This window comes from Vipera berus (assembly GCF_964194415.1).
Source record: "Vipera berus genome assembly, chromosome: 3".
NCBI classification, from domain to species: Eukaryota; Metazoa; Chordata; class Lepidosauria; order Squamata; family Viperidae; genus Vipera; species Vipera berus.
In genome coordinates, this window is record NC_138204.1 from 988,556 (window position 1) to 1,001,557 (window position 13,002).

The window sequence follows — 13,002 nt, forward strand, 5'->3', positions numbered from 1 at the left end:
TTTTCTTCAGAATGCTCTAACACTGGAAGTTTTAAAAAAGAGACTGGACAGCCATTTGTATGAAATGGTATAGGGTTTCCTGCCTGAGCAGGTAATAACAACAACAAGAAGAACAAGAACAAGAACAAGAACAACAACAACAACAGAGTTGAAAGAGATCTTGGAGGTGTTCTAGTTCAACCCCCCTACTCAGACAGGAAACCCTATAATCTCTTCTTAAAAACTTCGTGTTGGAGCATTCACAGCTTCTGGAGGCAAATCATTCCAGAGATTAAATGTTCTCACTGTCAGGAAGTTTCTCCTTAGTTCTAGGTTGCTTCTCTCCTGGATGAGTTTCCATCCGTTGCTTCTTGTCCTGCCTTCAGGGGCTTTGGAGAAGAGCTTGACTCCCTCTTCTTTGGGGCAGCCCCTGAGATATTGGAACACTGCTATCCTGTCACACCCAGTACTTCTCTTCATTAAACTCGACATACGCAATTCCAGCAACCGTTCCCTATATGTTTCAGCCTCCAGTCCCCTGATCCTCTTTGTTGCTCTTGGACTAGATGACCTCCAAGGTCCCTTCCAACTTTGTTGTTGTTGCTGCTGTTGCTGTTGTCGTTGTCATTATTATTATTATTATTATTATTATTATTATTATTATTATTATTATTATTATCATTATCATTATCATTATCATTATCATTATCATTATCATTATCATCATTATTATTATTATCTGCCCAGTCTCTTCTTAAAAAGTTCCAGCAATGGAGCACCCACAACCTCTGAAGTCATCCCACTGATCAACTGTTCTCACTGTCAGGAAATTTCTCTTTCATCACCTTCCACCCATTTCTTCTTGTAAGGAGGTAATTTTGGATTTTATTTCTTTCTTCCAGAGGATTAACTCTCTCATGTGATCAATATACTCCCCCTCTTCATCCAAGGATTCAGAGCTTCATTGACGAGCAGAGGACCCAGGAGAAACCCTTGCGGCCCCACCCTCGATCTCTCCTGGCGGATCCTGGGTGTTCTGAAAACCTGGTTTGCATGTTGCTCACCTTTCACTGCCATACTGGGTAACGTCATCAGTGCAGCAAGAGTGGTCCATGGATAGGAGGGGTTGGTACACAGCAGCTTGTCCTAACTGTGGAGGATTAGAGTTCTCACCTGGCAGTTGGAAGAGCCAAAAGCAATTCCTAAATTTCACAAGAGAGAGAGGTGGAACATGATATTGATTAGGCAACATAGGAGAAGGAGGCCAAGAAGTTACTGCATAGCAATAAGCATCATCGATACCAAACATTTAAAAACAGCATCCAAATAATAATTGTTTCAAGATTGATTTTCACTTTCAACTATAACAACAACAACAACCTGCAACATAACACCCCAGACTTAACAATTGTCGATAAGAAAGACAAAAAAGCCTGGATAGTGGACGTGGCAGTGCCTGGAGACAGCAGAATAGACGAGAAAGAACTAGAGAAGATAATAAAATACAAAGACCTACAAATAGAAATAGAACGGCTGTGGCAAAGGCAAGCAAGGGTAGTAGTACCAATAGTAATAGGTGTATATGTATATGTATATGTATATGTATATGTATATGTATATGTATATGTATATGTATATGTATATGTATATGTATATGTATATGTATATGTATATGTATATGTATATGTATATGTATATGTATATGTATATGTATATGTATATGTATATGTATATGTATATGTATATGTATATGTATATGTATATGTATATGTATATGTATAGAAAGGGAATGTCAAAACAATCACTTTCAGGAAGATGGGATAACATCTTACCTAGCTTTCGTCAAAGTAATCAGCCAATCCAACTTTTGGGATTCCCCTTCTCTTGTCCAACCATCTTGTGAAAGAGGAAAGAATTCAGATTCTCACTGTATTACCTCATCCTGCTTCCTGGAACTGCAGGGGTGAAATTCCCAGTGGGGAGAATAAATAGAGCGAGCAGCCCGGGTGTGGGGCAGACGGCTTCATCATGTCTTCTGGAGGTCTTCTGCTGCTGGTGGGACTCCTCACCCTCTGGGCAGAGCTGACCCCCATCTCCGGTCGGGACCGTCCAAGTGAGTTTCCAGAATGATCTTGAAACCCTTTGCTGGGAGGGGCTGACGTGATCAGAGGGCCGAATTCTGCCCCAGGAAGGGACTCTGGTCTAGAACCTCTGGCTTGGTGGTGCCTCTTCTGGGAAGCTTCTTGAGATGGTGGTTGGGTGTCAGCCAAATAGGAGACAGAAATCGGAGGGCCCCCCAAAAAAGAGAATTGCATTTTCAGGGGAAGGCTGACCTATCTTTACTCAATGCAACAGCAGAATCCGGAGTTTAAGGAACAGGATCCATCATTCAGCCATCTGGTCCAACCCAGTAAACCAAATTAAAACATCCCAGATGGCTCTTGACCATGTGCAGACTGAGCATGCTAGGAGGGCACCAGATTGGGGAAGTGCCTTAAAGACTTTTGTGCTAGCTAATCAAATAACACACACAAACACACCTTTCCTTTTCTTGCAGAGATTTGTCATCTTCCTGCTGATCCTGGAATATGTAAAGCCCATACGCCTCGCTTCTACTACGACTCGGCTTCAAACAAATGTAAAGAATTTTCATTTGGTAGATGTCCCGGCAATGCCAACAATTTTAAGACCAGGGATCAATGTCGCTACACCTGTGTTGGTAAGTAGGGAAGGAGTTGTGGGCTGACTGCTGCTGTCACCTAAAATTAAGCCTAGGATGGCTTAATGTAATATCCCGATTCTTACAGCAGGCTAGGATTGAATCAGTAGAATGGAATCTTTGTCACTTATGTTTGAATTGTGGAATTTCTGGCACTGTGTAAGCTTGGTGGGGGGGTTTTGCAGACTGTTTTATGACCCAACTAGGGAACATCATCAGCGCTAAAAGGGAGTGGGTTTGCAGAGAGGAGGAGGAGGAGGAGGAGGAGGAGGAGGAGGAGGAGGAGGAGAACTGTGCGGTCCTTGGTGCTCTCTGAGCTTCGTCATTTTCTTGCAGACGTTTCATGACCCAGCCAGGGAACATCATCACTGCAGTAGAGTTTGGGCTTTGCTGCCCTGTTTAGATACTTCAGCTTTCCCTGCAAGTCTTGGTGGGGGTGGGGTTTCCTTCTTGACATTTGCTTGATTGGGGAATTATTTTCTGCTGGGCTGTGTGTCCTGATTATGTGGATGTTGGCATGAGGGCTCCATCCTGCCCAGTCCATGAACCACCAAGGGCCCAATTCTGAGGGAGCCCAGGTGCCTGTGCTGAGGCAGCCAGCTCAGGACTTCGACCTCCCCATTTAGCCAAAGAACGTCAGGCAACTTCCAGGAGGTCCAAGGAAAGAAGACCTCTCTGGTTGTCCGTCCCCCTCTTGGGGGAGGGCGCTGTCTTACCCTCTCTGTGTTATTTGGGGAGGGGGCTGAGGGAGTGTGCAGGACCAGCAGAGAAATCTCTGCCTCCCATTCCCCAGAATTCCTCCTTCCTCTTTGGTGGGCTTGTCCATGTCCACCCCCAGCATCCGGGGCAAGAGAGGGGAGCCCAGTTCTAGGGGACCCCCCCCAGGGTCCTGAGAGGTCGACCCAGCAGGGAATGGCTCTGCTTTGTGGGGAAGGAGGTGGGGAGGTGGGATCTGGCAGTGTCTCATCTGGATGTGTGGAGATGTTTTGGCTCCTGAAAGCTCCAGAGATAGGATCTTCCTTGTTCTGGGATTCCAATTCCAGGAGAGTCTCTCAGCCTTGGGATCTTCTGTTTTGCAGAAAAACCTGGATTGTGTCCCCGGGGCCCTCAACAACAGGGCCAGCAAGACAAGATTACTTGTCGCAAGAATTGTGAAAATGACTGGAAATGTCCTGGGGAGAAGAAATGTTGCCGTTACGGATGCCTGACTGAGTGCAAGGATGCCGTCCATAAGAAGTTTGGTAGGTGTCACACATTGTCACTTGTGTAGTTTGCTCAGTCCAGAGGAATGGCTGTGTGGTATCTCCTCGGCCTAGACATGGTCTGGGCACCTGCAGGTTTCTCTGGGGTCTCTCAGGCTGTTGCATCTCCAGGCTCTCCTCTGGTCTATCAAAGGTTGAGAAGGTATACCCTGATGCTGAAGCAGAGCTTGGTGTGGTGAGGTGGGGACTTTTCTTCTGATAGGTACCCCACCCCCGTTCTCTGGAAGCCATGAGACTGATCCTCTACATCCCCCTCCCTCTTTCTCTTGACCTCTTCTCCTCTTGAACCTCCTTTGAGAGAATGCCCTCCACCAGTTCAGCTGCTGCTGGGTTGTTGTGTTGGAGAAGATGGTCCTCCTGCCAGTCTGGTCAGGATGCCAGAAGGTCCCAGGCAAGGAGGACTTCCAGGAGGAGGAGAGGCTGGGACAGAACCTCTTGTCCACTTTGGTCCAGCTCATCATCTGGGCAGACCAGAACTGGTATTCTGGATCCAAGCCATTGTACTGTAATTAATCTCTTGTTAAGACTTCTATGGTCTATATAAGCAGAAGTCATTAACGTTAACAGCTCTCTCCAGATAGTTGAACTCGTGGAAAACACCTTTATCATATAGAAATACCTTTATTGCATGTAGAGTCGAATACAGTAGGTGGGGTGCATTAATATGATATTTGTACAGCATTTCGAAGACATTTCCAAGGTATCTCCAAGGTCAGAAAATGGTAATACTCCCAGCGTCTGCACATGTCTGCTGTTGTCACATGTTTTCTGGTTAATGGAGGAGGAGATTCTCTAGGGACAAAGGAGGAGGAAGTCCATCCCAGAAAGGGGAGGGAAGAGGAAATACATCATAGGGTAGGGGGGTCTGACTGCCCACATTGTAATTTCTCCGAAACAGCCACTTGGTGGCAGCACAACTGGTCCATGCTCAGGTGACCAGAAGGTCCACCATAGCTTCACCAGGGGCACCAAAGATAAGCTCACATTAATTTAATGAAGCAAAACAGAAAAAAAGGAAAGAAAAAAAGGAAAATGCTCCCTGACAGAGTTAGGAAGCTCCTGTGAACGTGCCCAAGTGGTGGCTTTGAAGTTTCCTGGAAAGAGAGGATGGGGGAATGACACAGTAGGTCTTTTACTCCATCCTCCTTCCATTGAAGAAATCCTCAGAGCATCCTGGAGAGACCCCGTCCCACCTTTGCTTGAAAGCCCCGGTGTTGGAGCCCCATAACTCCCGTGGGGAGGCTGCCCCATTGCTTCCCTTCTCTCCCAATCAGGACATTCCCCCTGACTTCAGGCCTGGGTCTCCGTGGCTGAAAGATGAGGCAGGGGGAAGCCCTGGAGGGAATCATGGGCGGAAACCTCACGTCTGAATGTTTGTTTGTTTTTACAGCTTCACCCACGAGGAGACCCACCCGAATTGGATCTAGTGTTCCAACTTGAGCCAAAGAGCCTTCTTCTGTCCTGGACCACCCCAGAGACCCTCCCCCCCAAAAACCCACCCTGGGCTCATCCCTTCTTCTCTGCAATAAAGCTTTGGTTCCAGCTTCCTGTCTTAGTCTCTGGTGTCTCCTTCTGCCCCTTTGGGGGTTTTCCCTCCCCACATTGACCCCTGTCCCTCCCCCCATGTCAGGGGAAGAGGAGCACCGTTCCCCAACGTGGCTTTCCGGGGGGGGATCCGCAGGGGAAGCGCCTCTCTCGTAGCCAGAAATCCCTGTCGGATGGACAGGAGCTCAGTCCCCAGGAAGGGCTTACTCCAGAGTAAGTCTGGGGTGGGCACAGAGCCTCTGCCATCCTGCGATGGCTCCACACGGATGGTCTGGCTGGAGGCCATGAGGCACATCAGAGAAAGTTTTTTGCCTTTATTTAAATTAAGCAGAACAGGGGGGGGGAGAGAGAAGCAGGAGGAAGAAAGCTGCAAAACAAAACAGAATCTTAGGGAAAAATATTTGCTACATGAGGGTGTTAGATGATTAGTGCCAGCCATTGGCAGTTCCCCAAAAGGGTCATCAGATGGAGGCAAAGAGGCTTCTTTGCTTCCACTGATGAGCCAAGGGTCTCAGACCCGACAGCCCCATTGGTGAGAGAGTTTTATGGTCAGGGAGGGACCAAGACCCCCCATAAATACCTCTGCACGAGGGGCTGCTCTTTGTTCTAGTTCTAGTTCTACTTCTATTCTCCAGTTCTACCTCTACTCCTAACCTCTAGTTCAGTCATGTAATGCTAGCTTGTTTTCTTTTATTTTATTTCTCTCTCACATGCAGGCATGAATGCTTTCATGCCAAGTATTTATTTCTCTTTGATCTATCATGAATAAAGCTAATATGATTGCATCTCTGCGTGATGCCTTTGCTTGGAAGCACCTTTAACGATTCACTCGTGAGAACACCTCACAAGTTGGTAGCAGAGAGGATGGTTTAAAGGAAAGCTTCCAAGCTTGCAGATAACAGTAAGATGCCTAGATTTGAAACTGAAATGGATGGCCGGAGATCCCAGATTGTGACCAGAAGTCTTCAATCAAGATCAACAGCCCCTGATGCAACCTCAGCTGCAGATGAGAGCACAAATGGCCTTCATCCCGTCAGAGGATCCAGCAGAGCGTCTAGGACCCGTTCACATGTCTCTCTACAACTGAACGCCACAGAGGAGAGCATAGAAGGTTTGCAGACTGCCCAAGGCTGCTCAGATGCTGCAGAGACGGACCTGGCTGAAACCAAACACTGCGTGAGTAAGCTGACTGCACAGGAACGTGAAGAGCTGCTTAAAGAGATCTTTGCAATGCAGGAGAAGGGGGAGGCAGCCCAGGAAACCGCGCAGGAAGCCTCCGAACACGCGGTGAGTCTTTCCCTAGCGGCCCCGAGGCCTCCAAATATGGCGCCCGCCACCCTTAGTGACCCCGGGACCCCAGGGCTTTTGGCGCGAACCCCCCCCGCCCAGCTGTGAGCTACAGCTTCCTGGGGCAAGCGGAAACAAGATGGCTCCGCCCACGTGGTCTGGCACAGGAAACAAGATGGCAGCCCCCTGTAACCCCACACGGTCTAACAAAGACTTTTTAAGCCTGGAAAGCCAGCAGTCCCTGGCATACAGCAGAAATGACATGCAATTCCTGGCATCCGACCAAGACAGCATGCAAATTCCTGAGTTCTCCCCACCACAAAGCCTAAAGCCCTATGATGGCGATGAGATCTGCCCAGCCGATACTAATACAAATACAAATGCAATTAAAACGGCCATCCAAGTCCTGACTACGGCCCTGGGGGCCAAGCAGACGTCAGGGGTGCCCACACCCCCCCAAGGCCTCCCATCCTCTCCCCAGGGCCCAACTGCCAGGGGAAATCCAGCCTGCAGCCTCCCAACAATCAACCCCCGCGGCCTCCCACCTTCTCTCCAGGTCTTCAGGACCAGCAATGGGCAGCTCAGGGCAAAACAGGCAATGATGAAAATCCATGTTGTTGCAATTCTCGGGAGGATTCATTGCAGCAACTCCGAGCTGGCAAATCTGGGCTCCGCCCCCCCCAATGCCTCATGGGAAGAAGGGAGAAATCCTGAACAACGCCCTCCCACGGATCACATGGTTTCCGGGCACGCCCATCTGGAGTTACTAAATAGTCAAGAAAGGATTCCCTCCTCGACCACTAGAGGGACCCCTTTCACTGTGGAAACGCCTTTCCCTTTCCCATTTATGTCAATGGACATTTCAAAAATTTTTGAAAGTGGGTCTGATAAGGACTATATTCCGGCTGCAAATCTTCCAAATGATTTTAAAAGGCTACAACTGGGAGGAGAAAATTATAGCAGTTGGAGTAAAGATATACAGCTATATCTCTTAAAGAATGGGACTCTACAAATGGTCCAGAAACCACCCCCTCCCCTATGGGGATGTCAAGAAGAGTGGCGACATTTGCAGGCTTACTCGACCCTGCTCAGTTCCCTGGATAATAACCTGTTCTCCAGCATACCAGCGGGGCTCAGAGCTGATGAAGTGTGGCGCCTATTATACAATTTATTTAACAGCGATACCATTGGTTCCATCACCAGACTTACAACTGAGCTTTATACAACCAGACTGAGGTTTGGTGCCAGCATGCCTGAACATCTTGCAAAATTAAAGGCACTCAGGTCAGAATTAATATCCAGAAACTTTCCTGTAAATGATGTGAGCATGGTTGCGATCATTTTCGCTTCCCTAGACAGGAGTTGGAGCAATTTCATTGTTTCACTCGAAGCGGTCAAGAGGGAAAACATAAATCTGTCCTACCTCACAGGAAGACTCATCGAGGAAGATAGAAGGAGAAGAGATGCCGGAGAATACGCCAGAGTCACCACTCAGCAAGCCAGAAAGGGGCGCCACAACTCAGAGCAAATTAATGCTCTGCTTAAGTGTTTCATCTGTGGCTCTGAGGAGCACCTCAAGAAAGACTGCCCCCATCAACATCAAGCCCCTAAACGTGGTCCCAATCAAGTAAGAGGCAAGGGGCAAGGAAGGGGGCGTGGCAGGGGCAAGGGAAATTCTCTGCATACTTGTTCCCTCACCCCCACAACAAAGGCTGATAGCTCCACTGACTTATGGTTACTGGACTCTGGAGCTTCTTCTCACATTACTAATATGAGTCAAGGTTTTAAAAGGTTAAAGAAAATTAACTCATCTGTCAAAGTGGCAAATGGTGATACTGCTTTAATTGTTGGGGAGGGGTTTGTTTCTGTACCTGGTCTTGGGAAAGTTGAAGGTGTCTTGCACGCTCCCTCCATAGCCAACAACCTATTAAGCATTACCAAATTGTGTGACGATGACAAAGTGGAAGTTTTATTTCGCAAGGGGGGAGGTCATGTCACCAGGGACCAGAGGGTCATTGGAAATATTACAATCATAAACGGCTTACCATATTTTTCTCCCAAGCCACCACAGCCTGCCCCAAGGTTTTCCAAGGGCAGTGTGGGCAAGGAGCCTGAATCTCAGCAGGCACCTACAGCACCACTCAAAGCAACTAGAGCCAAGAGGGTGTCAATGGGGAAGCCGATTCACAATAAGTGCGTCCACCTCATGCACAGAAGGCTAGGACATGCAAGCTTCCCTGTATTTAAAAAGATGGGAGAATTTGCTGAGGGAGTCCAGCTCAAGGACTGTGACGTATTTCTGGACTGTGCCATTTGCAAGAAAACAAAGAGGAAGGCTGCCCCGACCTCAAAGGTGTCATTACGCAAGACTCAATACCCGTACCAACTAGTACATGTTGACCTAGTTGGGCCTTTTACACCATCCCTAGGAAAGAAAAAGTATTTTTTTCACTGCCGTTGATGATTTTTCACGATACGGGCACGTGTATACCCTCACAGAAAAATCTGAAGCCTTTGACGCCATAAAGTCACTGTACAACTTCGTAGAGACCCAGTACAAGACCAAGATCGCACAATTGCAGAGCGATCGCGGGGCTGAGTTCATGTCTCAGAAGTTCCAGGACTGGGTAAGGCGTAAGGGCATCCGCCATTTTCTAACTGCACCATTCACGCCTTCGCAAAATGGTGTAGCTGAGAAAAGGAATGGAATCCTGCAAACCATGATGCGTAGTCTGATTGCAGACGCAGATGTCGCAGAATCATACTGGGGAGAGGCGGTCCATTATGCCAATTACACCTTAAACCGCACCTGGAGCAGTGTTGTGAACCAGACCCCATATTTCCTGGTTCACGGTAGGAAACCAAATCTGGCACATTTGCGTGTGTTTGGTTCCTATGCATGGGTGCACATCCCCAAGCAGCTGCGGAAGAAGGGGAGATCTGTTTCCCAGAGACTAAGGTTCTTGGGCTATGCTCCTGGCTCCAAGGCCTATCGTTTCCTGGGAGAAGGGGGCAGGCCTGTGACTTCCCAATCTGCCTCTTTCGAAGAGGATTCCAATTGGACCCAGATCCACTCAAATGATCTGAGCCCATATGCCAACCGATCCAGCAGAGGCACACCGACCACGACATCACCTGAGACGACCACATACCCTGCCACCGACGAAAGTGAGGAACAAGACGAAGATGCGTCCAGTCCCATGGAGGAAGACACGCCGTCTTCACCACCAGCGACACCTCAGAGACCCGCGGAAGAAAAGAGCGGTGAATGGCAGAAGGTAAGGAGGTCAAAGCGGTCCAACAAAGGGGTCCCGCCAAAGAGAATTGACATTGGCCACATCGCGTCTGTCAACAGCGTTGTGGTCACCCCAAAATCCTTCTCTGACATCCAGGAGCTGCCCATCGAAGAGCAGGAGAAATGGCAGCTCGCGATGGAGAAGGAGATGCAGAGCTTAAAGAAACTCAAAGTCTTTACCCCCCAGCAACCTCCAAAGGAGAGGAAAGTCATTGGCACAAGGTGGGTTTACAAAGCCAAACCACTTGCCAATGGCCTCTACCTATATAAGGCCCGTTTGGTAGCCCAGGGCTTCGCTCAGCGTTATATGGAAGACTACTCGGAGACTTACTCTCCAACCGTCCGGGCAGAGAGCGTCAAGGCCGCCCTCGTGACTGCAGCCGCTCTGGGAGAAGAAGTCTTCCAATTTGACATCCAGACGGCTTACCTCCACGCCAACTTGGACCGGCAGATCTACGTGAAGGCTCCTCCTGGCTACCAGCAAGAAGGGGGAAATACATGGTTGCTTCACAAAGGGTTATATGGTCTTAAGCAGTCAGGGAAATTATGGTATGACTGTCTTAGAAAGAGTTTAGAACGAGTTGGTTTCTCAGAATCTCATGCAGATCAATGTGTTTTCACACGCAATTCCAAGGGAACCACAGAACGGGTGCTAGTTTATGTGGACGACCTATTATATGTAGGGCCTAACAAGGAAAGGTGTGATGAATTTGCCAAGGCCCTGGAAGAAATGTTTACTCTGAAGTCTTTGGGGCGGGTTGACAAGTACTTGGGTGTGCATATTTTGGCCACTAAAGGGGGGTTCGCTCTATCTCAAAAAGAAAAGATAGAGGAATTACTGGCCAAATGCAAAATGACAGAATCTAATCCTACGCATAGCCCAATGCAAAGCGACTTTTACAACCACACCCATAAGGACGGTCCTGAGTTCACAGCTAACACGCTTTACAGATCTGTGATTGGCTCCTTGCTATACATCAGCAATTGTAGCAGACCTGACATAGCTTTAGCTGTGAATCTATTGTCCAGGCACGTGGAACACCCAAAGGAATTCCACTGGACTGCTGTTAAAAGGGTGCTTAGATACCTAAAGGGCACAGCTGATGCTCTCCTTATGCTAGAACCAGAGAAGGGGAAGACGGCCCAGCTCTCCGCTTACTCAGACGCAGACTGGGCTGGAGACACCAAAACTAGACGGAGCACTTCTGGTTTCCTCATATTGCTAAATGGCTGCCCAATACATTGGCATGTTAGGCAGCAAAAATTTATTTCTTGCTCCACGGCCGAGGCTGAATTTGCCAGCCTGTCAGACACGGCCAATGATTTGACTTGGTTCAATGAGCTGATAACAAGCATCTGGGCATCTCCCCCTCTGCCCATCCAAATTCTAGAGGACAACACTGCCGCAATTGCAATCTCGGAGGCTTATGCAGTAGGCTCCAGATCTCGCCATATAGACATACGCTATAAAAATGTCAGGCAGCTTGCGAAAGAGGGTTTTATACATGTTGAGCACTGTAACACAGCTGACCAGATAGCTGATCTGTTCACCAAACCTGTTCCCATTGACCGGCACAACCTTCTGTGTAAGCGTTTGTGTTTGGCCTTCTGAATGTTTTTATGCATGTCTATGACACCTGCTCACCCTTCACATACATTCACTGGTCCCTGTCATTGGCTGGAAAGAAGGGGAATTGTTAGATGATTAGTGCCAGCCATTGGCAGTTCCCCAAAAGGGTCATCAGATGGAGGCAAAGAGGCTTCTTTGCTTCCACTGATGAGCCAAGGGTCTCAGACCCGACAGCCCCATTGGTGAGAGAGTTTTATGGTCAGGGAGGGACCAAGACCCCCCATAAATACCTCTGCACGAGGGGCTGCTCTTTGTTCTAGTTCTAGTTCTACTTCTATTCTCCAGTTCTACCTCTACTCCTAACCTCTAGTTCAGTCATGTAATGCTAGCTTGTTTTCTTTTATTTTATTTCTCTCTCACATGCAGGCATGAATGCTTTCATGCCAAGTATTTATTTCTCTTTGATCTATCATGAATAAAGCTAATATGATTGCATCTCTGCGTGATGCCTTTGCTTGGAAGCACCTTTAACGATTCACTCGTGAGAACACCTCACAGAGGGCTTCTCCTGCATGGAGATATTTGTCTGTTTTAAACATTAATCTGTATAGCTGTCCACACAAAATGTCCTTTGCCAGGAAGGAAGGAAGGAAGGAAGGAAGGAAGGAAGGAAGGAAGGAAGGAAGGAAGGAAGGAAGGAAGGAAGGAAGGAAGGAAGGGAGGGAGGGAGGGAGGGAAAGAGGGAGGGAGGAAGGAAGGAAGGAAGGAAGGAAGGAAGGAAGGAAGGAAGGAAGGAAGGAAGGAAGGAAGGAAGGCTGTTAAAAGCAATTCAAGGGTGTTGTGTGAACAAAGTCAGGCGTAATGCTGAAGCCAACAGCTGGGCTGGGGCCACTGAGCTATCTGGACTGACCTCAGACAAGCCTTCTTTCTCAGCCCATCCTCCCCCACAGGGCTGTTGTGAAGAGGAGAGCTGAGTCCAATTCCTGGAGACAGTGATATATATCTATACATTCCTGGTGATATAAATCTAACCAGAGTAAACACCTTTATTTCTTTTGTTTTACATTCCAAACGGAAACCTATGTATTGCCTTCGTTCTGCCAGCAGCTGGCAAGCGCCACCCAGGTGTTTGTGCTCAGATGCTCAGGGAATTCCCCCCCTCCTCCCAAATGGTCTGGCCCAGAGAGCCCTTCCTTGCATGGCCAAGGCAAACGGTCACTCCTGATTTGAGGGCATCCGGGCTCCGCTCTTACCGTTCCTCTTTACCCAAATCCCCATGCAACACGCTGAACAATCCACCTCGTTCAAGGCTGCGGTCACACAGATCCTCCTCTGATGCAGCCAT

At 48.3% G+C, this 13,002-nt stretch overlaps 1 protein-coding gene across 1 annotated transcript; it reads left to right on the top strand.

The window, feature by feature from the left end:
• Positions 1–1,844: 1,844 nt before the first annotated feature.
• On the top strand, positions 1,845–5,502 carry LOC308665705 (kunitz-type serine protease inhibitor 4-like). The gene is made up of 4 exons (XM_081323861.1): positions 1,845–2,092; positions 2,537–2,698; positions 3,778–3,939; positions 5,351–5,502. The coding sequence occupies exons 1-4, from the start codon at positions 2,008–2,010 to the stop codon at positions 5,398–5,400; spliced, it is 459 nt and encodes a 152-aa protein (XP_081179987.1). The 5' UTR covers positions 1,845–2,007; the 3' UTR covers positions 5,401–5,502.
• The last annotated feature ends 7,500 nt before the right edge of the window (positions 5,503–13,002 follow it).